The sequence below is a fragment of the Podarcis muralis genome, chromosome 9 (assembly GCF_964188315.1).
Source record: "Podarcis muralis chromosome 9, rPodMur119.hap1.1, whole genome shotgun sequence".
NCBI lineage: Eukaryota > Metazoa > Chordata > Lepidosauria > Squamata > Lacertidae > Podarcis > Podarcis muralis.
In genome coordinates, this window is record NC_135663.1 from 37,175,515 (window position 1) to 37,188,186 (window position 12,672).

Genomic DNA, 12,672 nt, shown 5'->3' on the forward strand with positions numbered 1-12,672 from the left:
TTAGCCTGGAGAAGAGGAGGTTAAGGGGTGATATGATAGCCATGTTCAAATATATAAAAGGATGTCATATAGAGGAGGGAGTAAGGTTGTTTTCTGCTGCTCCAGAGAAGCGGACACGGAGCAATGGATCCAAACTACAAGAAAGAAGATTCCACCTAAACATTAGGAAGAACTTCCTGACAGTAAGAGCTGTTCGACAGTGGAATTTGCTGCCAAGGAGTGTGGTGGAGTCTCCTTCTTTGGAGGTCTTTAAGCAGAGGCTTGACAACCATATGTCAGGAGTGCTCTGATGGTGTTTCCTGCTTGGCAGGGGGTTGGACTCAATGGCCCTTGTGGTCTATTCCAACTCTATGATTCTATGATTCTATTCTATGAACTGGAAACCAAGTGAGTGGCGCATCCCACCCCCACTGCCCACTACTGCTTAAAAGGGAAAATGAAACTCAGCTCAAGTCCTCCTCCTGGTCATACAGGAAAAGCCCAAGGCTTTGCTCATGTTTGTGGAGGCTTGTCCAACTAGCGCTAAATCATGACTTCATGTTCACACATTAACACAGCTACACTGTCGGTTGTCTCCCTAGAAAGAGGAAGGGTAGTACATTTGGATGTGTACAAAAGCTATGCTGATAAGCCAATTGCCTTTACTGGGGATATTTGTCATGTTTACCATTGCCACAATGGTAAAATGTTTTGCTAATTATATATAATAGGAAGGATAGGGTTTTTTCCCCTTCTTCTTCCTTATTTGTTTTTTTAACCTTTTTTGGACTTAGCCTTGGCAATGTTTGTTTTTTATTGGTTTGTTTTTATGAAATTGCATGGCCAGGATCACATCAGCCAGATAACTACGTAGTTTCATATACTAATGAGGCTTTTTAATTGGGTTTCTTGCAGCTTTCCGATACAACCGTTTTTGAACCTCGTGGGGAATTTTAAAAAGCAGCTGGTGATATCGCATGCGGGATCTCTTATCTAGTTCCAGAACCCCAGCTAATATTATAGTTGCTATTTCTTAGATTTTTACCTGCTCTTCACCACAAGGTCCCACTATGAACAGTTCTCATGCATTCATTTAGGTGCATTTTACAGATCGCAATATTTTTACAGAGAAAAACCTGACAAAAATAAACATGTTGCTAGACCCAGGATTAACAAACCCTCTAAGTACACTGATAAAGGTCTCCAGTGCTAATGCTACCACAGAATGGCAGGTTGAAAAAATAATTTATAGTGAAGCTGGCCCATATGCCAAATTACTGTCTCTTTCCAAATGCTGACAGATTCACGGATACAGTCTCAAAAAGTTGAAGAAATATAGTTCAAATGCAGTTTCCAGAGACTGAAACTATCCAAAGGACAGTAATATACGTATTTTGGTTCCCAAGTTTAAATGTTTTCCAGATTAGAGTGGCTACTCCAGGAAAGGTAAACACACACTTCATATCAGGTACAAAATCTCAGCTAACACTAAGAAGGCATTGTTTTATAACAGTTGTAAACAGAGAGGAAATATAGGACAACATCATGGGATTTTCATTATACACCATGAGCTGGGCAAGCATCCATGGAAAAATATTAAAAATTATTTAGTTGGATTTTCCACCCAGTTAATCAGCCTCAAAACAAGAGAATAACTGTACAAAGAACTGACGTTGCTTAAAATAACTTAAAATTACATTGGGTTGATTCAGGTTTTGCATACTGTACTGAGAACACGAAGCAACAAGTCTTGGGCTCACAAACTCTGCCACACCTCCCACCAAACGGGTGCAAGTTCAGAATCTTTAGCATCCGCTTATAGGTTGACCACGGTTTGTTAAGTCATCTGAATTCAGAAAAATTGTGGTTAATTTTAACCATGGTTAGTTGAAACCAGTTAACTTCAAGCCATAATTTACGAAGCTGGCTTGTTACAACTTAATTTTGTTCAGATCAACTAGCGTTTGCCTGCATTCAGACAATAGTAAACGTAAAGCCTCATCTCTCTTCATCATGGCTACACTAAATGAAGAAAGGAGAGAGAAGAGCAAGCAAGCCAAAGGCCTGCTGACGTTTGCTCATATAAATCATGGGGTAGTGTTACGTCTAAAGACACCGATAGCCTTCTTTAATTACCTGCCTTAGGGGGAAAAATCAAAAAGATGTATTGACATTTTAAACATGCACACAGAGAACTAAAGTTCTCCTACGCACATTTATCTGAGAGAAAGCCAAATTGAGCTTCTCAATAAATATGTACAGAATTGGGTTGTAGAATTTTAATGAACTCTATTTCTCCAAACTTTCTATAAACATGTAGAAACCAATATGTAGCAACATCACTCCAAAGTGTGGGAATCCCTTGCAGACAACAGCAGTGTCTGGACACGGACAGTCAGGTTGTGTATCCACAGCCATGACCAGAGGTGGTATGACTGCTGAGAGGAGCACAGAGAGAAGAGACGCCACGGTGCATCTGCAGCAGCACAACCGGATACCTTCATCTGCTCCAGCTGCAACGAAACATGTCTCTCCTGTATCAGCCTCTACAGCCACAGCAGGTGCTGTAACTCTCCCAACAGACTGACTTCACCCCAAAGACGCACTCCTCCATTGTCTCCCACAACAGACAGACGCCAACAAGAAACTTGGAAACCACGCAACAAAGCACAGACAGTAACAATTTACAGAATCATCAGGATTTCAGACGTGTTAGTGCTTAACAGACTAAAGACACATATTCTTATTAATTTATTGTTAAATCACAGGCCGTAAGGAGCAATAAGGAAAGTAATATGACTTGTGACATGTTTTCTGTTTGGGGGTGTTGAATAGTGTAATAAGGCAAAACCACTTTGCCTATAGATCACTGTTGCTCCATGAATTAAAACAACAACAATCAAACTACAAAGAGGAAACAAACATTTGGAGGTTGGGGGGGCAGGGGGAAATAGTACTCCAGATTAGCTTGGCAACAGCTGAGAAAGGCATCCTGGTTTATAATTTGTGTCTATGAAAACCTAAAATTGTCAACTGAAGCATATTTTCAAAACTCTCTCACACACACACACATCAAGGGTGGCCTGAAGAGCAGAAGCTTTCAAGTTTCTCCCCGAGCCCTTGCAAATTACCAAGGATGCACGTAGAACTACATATCATTATAGAAGTATAATCGTTTACTACGAGTAGAGAGGGTGGTGGAACATGACTCCAATAGCTAGTATTTAAAGCCAACAATGACATCTAGTGGACACTAAATGTAAAAAAGGAAGTACAGATAAGAAGGAGGATTTTTAATTTCATGTTGGAAGTAACGCTTTTGGAGGTGCAAGAGAAACCTTTGCCTCCCCGGAGAAAGAAAACACCACAGTAATTGTGAGTGTTCTCTGCCCAATCCTGTTCTCTGCTATTTCCCTTATATGCCGCCCTTTCCGTACCACCCCATCCCCATGATTCCAATTACTGTTTTTTTCTCCTTGTATTTGTAACAGGAGCTATCCTAGCCAATATGGGATCACACAGCAAACAGGATGACATCACAATCCCACATGGCCCAACAGATTTCACTACATGACTGTATCATTAAATGCAAGCAAAGCTATTCAGAGTGAGGGCAATTCTTTCTGGATCAGGCAAGCGGCTGCTCCCAGCCGACCAGGAATCACTTCTTAAAACAGGATGGCCTAACACTGCAGAACCAACCAGTGTCTTTGTCACTGAGGGCAAATACATTCAGAAGGATAGCAATGCCTCCTGAATATGTAATCTTTTTGCAGACAGCAGAAGCAATCACTCACACACACACACACACACACACACACACACACACAAATCACCAATGGGTAAACTTTCTGAATGTTCATTTAAAGCAGCAAGTTCTACTTTTTTTAAAAAAAGGTTGTTTTGTTTCCTTTCTTGACCCAGAGATTAAATTAAAACACCCAGGATGCAACTGTGATGCTTCTTTAGATGAGACAGTTGTGACCAACTCAGTGCAATTTGGAACTCAGCGCTTATGGAAGTTGTAGCTGGAGGGCACAAAGTTGGGGAAAGCTGACCTACCTTACATTATTCGACTTTGGGGATAATTATACATAATGCATTATACATAATGCAGGTGGAGTGGAGGGATGAATTTGCATAAGATGGAAAGGCAGGCACATTCCCACACATTTATGTGTCCTAAACCAAACTTGGGCTCCATGATCACTGCAGATGGTGACAGCAGTCACGAAATTAAAAGACGCCTGCTTCTTGGGAGAAGGGCAATGACAGGCCTAGACAGCATCTTGAGAAGTAGAGACGTCACCTTGCCAACAAAGGTCTGTATAGTTAAAGCCATGGTCTTCCCAGTAGTGATGTATGGAAGTGAGAGCTGGACCATAAAGAAGGCTGATCGCCGAAGAATTGATGCTTTTGAATTATGGTGCTGGAGAAGACTCTTGAGAGTCCCATGGACTGCAAGAAGATCAAATGCATCCATTCTTAAGGAAATCAGCCCTGAGTGCTCACTGGAAGGACAGATCGTGAAGCTGAGACTCCAGTACTTTGGCCACCTCATGAGAAGAGAAGACTCCCTGGAGAAGACACTGATGCTGGGAAAGATGGAGGGCACAAGGAGAAGGGGGCGACAGAGGACAAGATGGTTGGATAGTGTTTTCGAGGTTACCAGCATGAGTTTGACCAAACTGCGGGAGGTAGTGGAGGACAGAGGTGCCTGGCGTTCTCTGGTCCATGGGGTCACGAAGAGTCGGACATGACTAAACGACTAAACAACAACAACAACAAACCAAACTTGGTAAAGCTGGTACCATCGGTGCTGGCTGGGGCTGATGGGATTTGTAGTCCAAAACTGCTAAAAGGCACCAGGTTGGTGAAGCCTGCTCTAAACCCTAGTTAATGCTATTTCTTTCTGCGCTGGCAATTTGTGTTAACTTTAAACTAAATACAAAATGAGAGGTTGCCCCACTGTCTCCTCAAGTGGGTCTTCTCAATGATAGAACCTCCCTCAGCTAATTCGTGAGATGGAGACAGCAGTGACTTCTAAACACCTCTAAATAATGTATCTTTGCTAGATTCTAATTCTTTAACTTTTTAACTCTGTTTCGTACACTGCTCAGTTTTATTTGATATGTAGCCTTTTTACCTTGTTTCAACTTGTTTCACCATGTTTCTGGAAAGCTTTAACTGAATGTCATGTAAAAAAAAAAAAATCAAGCACCATAGACAATGTATTCTCTGACTGAAAATAACTGGTCTGACAAAATGTTTTAAGGAGTAAAGCACACCTACCCGGATTTCCTGTAGATTGTGGAAGTTGTTTCCTACCCTTACAGAGATCTTACTTGGAGTGTAGCTTTCATCTGATTTATAATCTGCATAAATGCACAGCGTTTTCACTGTTGTTTTCCTCCTGTAAGTAAAAATAATAATTAAAAATGGCAAAACTGAAGCCCTGTTAAGAATTATCCATTATATGTGTATGTGCTATGTATTTATCTATCTATTTATTTATTTATTTATAAATAAATAAATAAATAAATAAATAAATAAACGTATTTCTATACTGCTGTTTCATAAGCAATCAGGACAGTGTTGAACAACAAAACATAAAACACTGTTAAAAAATACAGATCATTGTTAGTGACTGGCTAATTAAACAGCTGCAAAGGCTCACTGGCATAGAAAGGTCTTCAAGAGCTGCCTACCAAATCTCTGGTGGAAGGGTGTTCCATAGCATCAGTCTGGCAACACTAAAGTAGAGGCCATTTCAGCCTCTGCAAAAAGGGGGAAAACTAATAGCACTCCTTCAGAGGATCTCACTGATCAATGTGGGACTTAAGGACTCAGACAGTCCTATACAGTATATATTTACTTAGTATGGAAAGTTCAACACTTAACTTATCCTTGTCTATCTTATTTTATTCTGAAACATTACAAGCCATTTTGGGAACATGCTTGAATGGTGGGTGAAAATCCCTAACAAAAAAGACAGCTGACAGAAATGAATTGCTTCATATCAAGAACAATGTCCGTCATTTTATAATATACTTCCCAAGAGAATCGTTCAAGGGCCAGCTCTCATATGCCTTCAATATGGCTGTGCTGGCAGGAGGAAGGCACCAAAAGGGTCTTCCTCACTGGAAGAGTAAGCCCCACTGAATTTAAAAGGACTTTCTTCTGTGTAGACACGGTCACAATTGCGCTGCAAGGTTATTAGCACCAGTGTATGGAATAGCATGTTTAGGCCAATGTGCTCCAAGACCTTCAAGGTCATTCAGAACACTTTGGGTTAGGCACACAGCAGACATGGAAGTATGCAGACAGCTCTGCAGTTAAAGGATCATTGGCTTCCTTGGTTATCCTGATGTTCAGCCCCTTAGAAAGCTTAACTCTCCTTGTATAATTTTTTATATTTATTTTTATTTAAACCCCATGGTTTTTTCCCTGACAGGGACTCAAGTCAGCTGACATATTCAAAAACAACAGCTAAAAACATAGAAAAAAACAATAATTAAAAAACCCAGTAAACACTGACAGAAATAAAACCATACAAATAATTACAGTAAAAATAGTCAAATGCCTAATTATATGCATATAATCTGAGGGTGGTAGAAGGGAGGGCCATTATGGGTAACTTGCACCTCTCAACTATTTTTCTTTCCAGGTAAGCATATGAACAATAAAGTGTGTCTTGTCTCAGCACATGCAAAGGTGGATGGAGTTCAAAGTCAAGACAAGACAAGACTTGCAGCAATATGAGAACAACTAAACTAAAGCCACTGAGAAAGGGAATCCATTGGATTCTGAGCTTATAGAAACTAATTCAGAACTACTGGCCCTGAAACAAGTTCAGATTTCCTCAATCATTATGTTTGACCTTTAGGCTGCAACAGATTTAAACAAGCCAAATATCCACTAACTATAATACTATGAAGCCAAGCTACAGTGGGCCTAGTTTCAAAAGTTATAACTTCAGACCATTTTACTACAAGTCATGTTTGGGGATTAGCTCTGATAAGTAAAACAAAATAACCCACTCCTTCTGCAGCCTCTATCTTTTGCCTTCTTCCAATGAAAGTAATAATGACTGCATAAAATCCAATATATAAAATATTCATTACCTGAATTGAATGTTCACCAAATGAGGCTGTGATCCATCAGACTGCCAGTATGTTTCTAGATTATCATCTCGTAACTGATCCACACCGAATCCTAGCGTGAAAAAGTACATATGGGTTTCACCACTGTACTCCTATGATGGAGATGTCAAAAACATCATAGTACAGAGGAATCTCGGGGTTTTTAACGTAATCTGTTCCAGAAGACTGTTCGACTTCCGAAATGTTCAAAAACCGAAGCAGTTACTTCCGGGAGCATTTACTTACAGGAAAACTCAATACGGAAGCCACGTGGCACACTCAACTTCCAAGAGGTTCAAAAACTGAGGTTCCACTCTAATATCATATATCCTAGGATCTGGGAGGCCCTGTTATGGTTCTGAACATGGGAACAAACTAATAATAGAGTACTGTCACCATAGTTATCCAGAAAACTCCACTAGCAATATTGGACAATTGGTACAGTTCCAAATTCCTCTATTTTTTTTTCTTAGATCAAAAGGCCATATAACGTAGAAAGGCAGATACACATTAGATAATTTAAACTGACACAGAAAATCACTCTAAGTAGTACTTGAGAAATTCAGCGGATATGAATAGTTTGTATGTGCACACTTTGCACTTACCTGGTTTACAAGAGGAAAGTGACCAAACAGCTTGTGATCCAATTTCTCGAACAGTTCCAGTCCTTTCCAGTTGCTTTGGATCTGCACCGGGTGGTGTCTTGTTAGCAGTGGTCATTTTTCACTAGGAAAAGGAGAAGTTACAAATGTGTTTAAAAAAATAATCCAGGTGCAAGACAAAGGAGAAGAACAATATTTTGAGAGTCTGCCACAAACACAGCAACTTTGGGTGGCAATGTAAGGGTAAAGGTAAAGGGACCCCTGACCTAGGTCCAGTCGTGACAGACTCTGGGGTTGCGGCGCTCATCTCGCTTTATTGACCGAGGGAGCTGGCGTACAGCTTCCGGGTCATGTGGCCAGCATGACTAAGCCACTTCTGGAGAACCAGAGCAGTGCACGGAAACACCGTTTACCTTCCTGCCAGAGCAGTACCTATTTATCTACTTGCACTTTGATGTGCTTTCAAACTGCTAGGTTGGCAGGAGCTGGGACCGAGTAACGGGAGCTCACCCCGTAGCGGGGATTCAAACCTCCAACCTTCTGATCGGCAAGCCCAAGAGGCTCTGTGGTTTAACCCACAGCGCCACCCGTGTCCCACATGTGGCAATGTAGACAGCCTCTTTGGCACATGCAAATAGCATATATGTAGTCATCTAGTTAAATATGTCTGCACTTGATGCTAGCACAACAGATGGAACCTCTTTACTTTACTTGGATGGATAGATAGATAGATAGATAGATAGATAGATAGATATCTTTTTATTTAATCACTCACCTGGTAGCCAGAGACAACAAGGAATTGCATACAGGCTACTGAGTGGCTGCTGGAAGAGGAAAAGAGAAACCTAACATATTGAAGAAGGCGCTACAGCATTTAGGATCACAATCATCACCTTTAACATTTTGTATGGGGAAAGTCTAGGTATAAGCTGCATTTTATGTTGCAAAGCACCCTGTGGTCTCTTGATGAAGGGCAGTATATAAATGCAATAATGATATATCATATTAATAAGGATATATTTCAGACTATGTACGGTCTAGTTGAGGCTAACCTTTGGCCCTCCGTATGTTGCTGTACTCCCATCACCCCTGACCACCAGTCACATTGGCTGGGACTAATAGCAGTTAACAGACCAGCAGCTCTGGAAGGCCCCAGGTTAGCCACTCTTGGTCCAGTTATACAGTAGGGCTGCAAACCTACAGACACCTACAGAAGAGTAAGTTGAACTTAACTTCAGTATAAACATGCAATGGGATGAGGCTGCAAGAATAGCTAGTCTGAACACTGTACAGAAAAGGAAACAAGACATATTAAGCTATCTGGACTAGTGGGAACAAAATCTGTGCAAAATATATTCAGAAAACCAACTTTGAAAGAATTGTATAATTGCACTTTTGCTTTTCAGAAGCCTATGTGGAATAGGGGACAGTTAGGACTTGGACCAGGGGCAGCTAGGTTCAAATCCCCACTCAGGAGGAAACTCAGCTGTGTGAACTTGGGCCATGAGTATCTCTCCATCCCACAAGCTTGTGGGGATAAAGTGAGAAAGCATCACAGATGCCCTAATTCTGAACTCCTTGGGATACAAATCAAAATAATCAGCATTTTTTGACCCTCCTTTTTATTTTTCCTTCCATTATTTTGCATGATTAATTAATCATTGATTTAGCTGAAATATATCAAATTAAGTTAATAAAAATAATGCATATTTAAGCTGTAATTAAAAGAGCAGTTCCCAGATCAGACACCAGAAGGCAGTCTTTTCTGAACAAAATATCCACAAACTACTATCTTTTTTTGTTGTGGTCTTTCATCTGTTTAGCACAAGCAGTAAAAGAATTAAATTGTTCTTTGTGGACCTAGTCACAATAGAAACATAAAGAGCCATTATCAGGAATGAATTATAAAATAATTACACAACGGGAAAATTCAAAGAGACCTTTAAGTTGTATTAGTTACAGCTACTGGAATAGTTTCAAATTTATTAATAGCAATAACAATTTCCAGTGTGTCAGATCTGGTTTCCAAACAGTTTTCAAATTCTTCAAAATGTCAAGAATCTGTGGTTTGCAACCATGCACCAAATGCCTCTTAGGAAGCAATTTTCCATTGTAATAACATGCTGCCTTGATGGTTGGAAAACAGAATTTTCATGCAACACAAATGAAGAATGTTTCCCTAGACACAATTACAGAGCAAATATTCAGGAAGTCAGACATCATGGCACACTTTTTTCTGCGAGACAAACAATATAAGACATGGTGGTTAAGACTGTTTTTGCAATTAATAAAAGACCAGTTTTTGCAATTTCTGATCTTTCCTCTAGATAATCTAATCCATTCTTGTAAACAAGCCCACCAACAAAGGGCCTGCAAAGGAAGTACAAAAATTTCCATCCCTCCTGTAGCAACCCACTGCATTTTTAAGCTGGGCCAGGAGAAAAGGGCATCCCTTCTCTGGCAGCCCACCTGGTTCTATGCTAGATGGGACAAGTCACTCCATCCCTCTACTGCCAGCCTTTTCATTTGCCTGAATGCAATGCCTTGCCGCCTATGTGAAGGAATCATGGCCATTCCATCAGTTCTTCTGAGAGACCGGCCACTTTTGGCCCTTCCTAAACTGTTGCCTGGCAGCATTTCATATTGTTAATTTGATTGAAACTATTATAGTTACATATGCCAGAACCTATTTCAAATTTTGAGTGCCGATATGCTCTAAAGAAGCCAAAATGACGCAGTAATCAGACATAATGGTCACTCAAATAAGTTGTCAAATAGATGAATCCTAATGGACTATAAAATATATACCAGTATTGGCTAAAAAAACAAGCCTGGTCATTGACATCTGAACTGCTGAAGGCAAGAAGCAGTGTTCTCCTCCCACTATTGCAGGATCTGACTACTGCCTCCTTTACTCCCCCAACAGTCTTCAGTTGAGGGAGATGAGTTGCTGCCAAGGGAAGTCCTAGGTGCTGCTGCCACCACTTCCTCCTCCTCTTCCTTTAGTTATTATTATCCTAGCTGGATCTCATTAACAGTGGCTGCTAGAGAAGGCTGAGTGGCAAGCTAGGCAATGAAGAGGTCTGCAGAACAACTGTATCAGATTCAACTCAGGCTGCCTAAGACTCCATCACAGTGGACAACTAGGAGGTTGGGCATATTTTGATAGGATGTTATCTCACATCCCTCTCAGAGTACCAAGGAACATGTGCTAGGGTGCTGCAAAGCACAGCCTTCCATCTTCTTCTAAACAAGTATCATTGCTACTTTAACAGACTTTTACAGGCCTACCAAGCTGTTTTTGCTGTTGTCACAACATGAGCAGTCCTCATATGTGATTGTGGCTATATGTGTCATGTGTATGCATGTGCTATGAATGTGAAGTTCCGAAACATTACAGTCCAAACGGACATGAGTAAAGTGAACACATGTTCCACATGCAACCTGTGATTTTTAAAACCACCTGGCATCTGTGCTGGCCAGTTTCCTTAAATCATTAGCATGTCAGTGGCACCAATGGCCAATGAATTTAATAGTGACGGGGGTGCCTGTGGAACGCCTACATGAGAAAGTACTTTGCCCACAGCCCTGCCTCTTACCCATTCCATCCCTGAATCAGGTGCTGCCACATAGAAAGCCATCCTTCTAACAAAAGACATAAAGGAGATGCTGTGCCCTTTGCAGGGTGCATTGTTTTGAGTGCACATATGGACGGTAATAAACTTACCAGAAAAGTCAGATAACCCAGATCAGCACCTGTGCCTCACTAACCCAAGTCAAGTCTCTGCCTACCATCTTCCTTCAGTCCAATGAACTAAAAGAGCAACATCAAGACTCTGGCTGAGGTAAAGGCACATGACATTAGCTTCTTGGGTACACCCAGACAGGAAAGGGGTCGTGAAGAAAAGGTTGTCTGCTCATGAGCAGGGGCACTGCCTCCCTTGGTCAAATCCTTCTGTTTTAAGAAGGTACCTCTTCTCTTTCTACACCCTGACTCAAAGCGTTCCCCTACACCTGCTGATCAGAAGGTCGGCAGTTCGAATTCACAGAATGGAATGAGCTCCCGTTGCGCTGTCCCAGCTTCTGCCAACCTAGCAGTTTGAAAGGATACCCGCGCAAGTAGATAAATAGGTACTGCTGTGGCGGGAAGGTAAATGGTGTTTCCATGCGCTCTGGCTTCCACCACAGTGTCCCACTGCGCTAGAAGCAGATTAGTCATGCTGGCCACATGACCCAAAAAGCTATCTGTGGACAAACGCCGGCTCCCTTGGCCTGAAAGTGAGATGAGCATTGCAACCCCATAGTCGCCTTTGACTGGACTTAACCGTCCAGGGATTCTTTACCTTTACCTTTACCTTCACCTACACTTCATCTCTGTATCCCATGTCCTTTCTTTCTCTTTTTCTCCACTCAATTTTTTTCTTTCTTGTCTCCCATTACATCTGGCTGCTGGATCTGTGTGGGGGTTTTTTTGGGGGGGGACCCGTTTCCCTCCATTGGCGAAGGCAGAGCGGCAGGTGGGCGAGGACGGGCGTCTCCACTGCTACCTTACCTCCTCCTGAATTTTAACGGCGCGCGATAAATATCCTAACTGGTAGCGTTAGGGGCCGAATCTCCTTCTCTTGTGGGGGAAAAAGGGCACATATATTACAGGCGAAGGAGAGCGAGGATGCTGTTGAGGGACGCGGCTTTCCCTCAACAGAACCAGCAACAGCAGCGCTACTTACGCTTCCCGCGTCCGGCGGCGCCGCAGGCGGCTCCGTGGCCACGCCCCCTCCTCCGCCAACCCCCTCCCCCCCGTCGGCTTCACAGACACCCCGTCGCTAAGCGATGGCGTCACGCGTAGAGTGGCCGCCTCGCCCTGCGCTTCCGGCGCTCTGACCCTTGTCTACGGCGGCGGCGCGTAGCTCGCCCACAAGCCGCATCTCTATGGTGAGCGGCGCCAGCTC

At 42.1% G+C, this 12,672-nt stretch overlaps 1 protein-coding gene across 6 annotated transcripts in view; it reads right to left on the reverse strand.

Moving 5' to 3' along the window:
- Window positions 1–12,578, reverse strand: part of ANAPC10 (anaphase promoting complex subunit 10) — a 59,419-nt gene extending 46,841 nt beyond the window's left edge. For 2 of the 6 annotated variants that reach the window (XM_077934071.1, XM_077934070.1), the window contains exons 1-4: window positions 12,451–12,574; window positions 7,727–7,847; window positions 7,104–7,194; window positions 5,272–5,392 (exon numbers count right to left, since the gene is read on the reverse strand). In XM_077934071.1, coding sequence (XP_077790197.1) covers window positions 5,272–5,392; window positions 7,104–7,194; window positions 7,727–7,841 — 327 coding nt within the window. In that variant the 5' untranslated portion in view covers window positions 7,842–7,847; window positions 12,451–12,574. The other 4 variants (XM_028744142.2, XM_028744143.2, XM_077934068.1 and 1 more) reach the window with 4 other exon arrangements.
- Window positions 12,579–12,672: the final 94 nt, after the last annotated feature.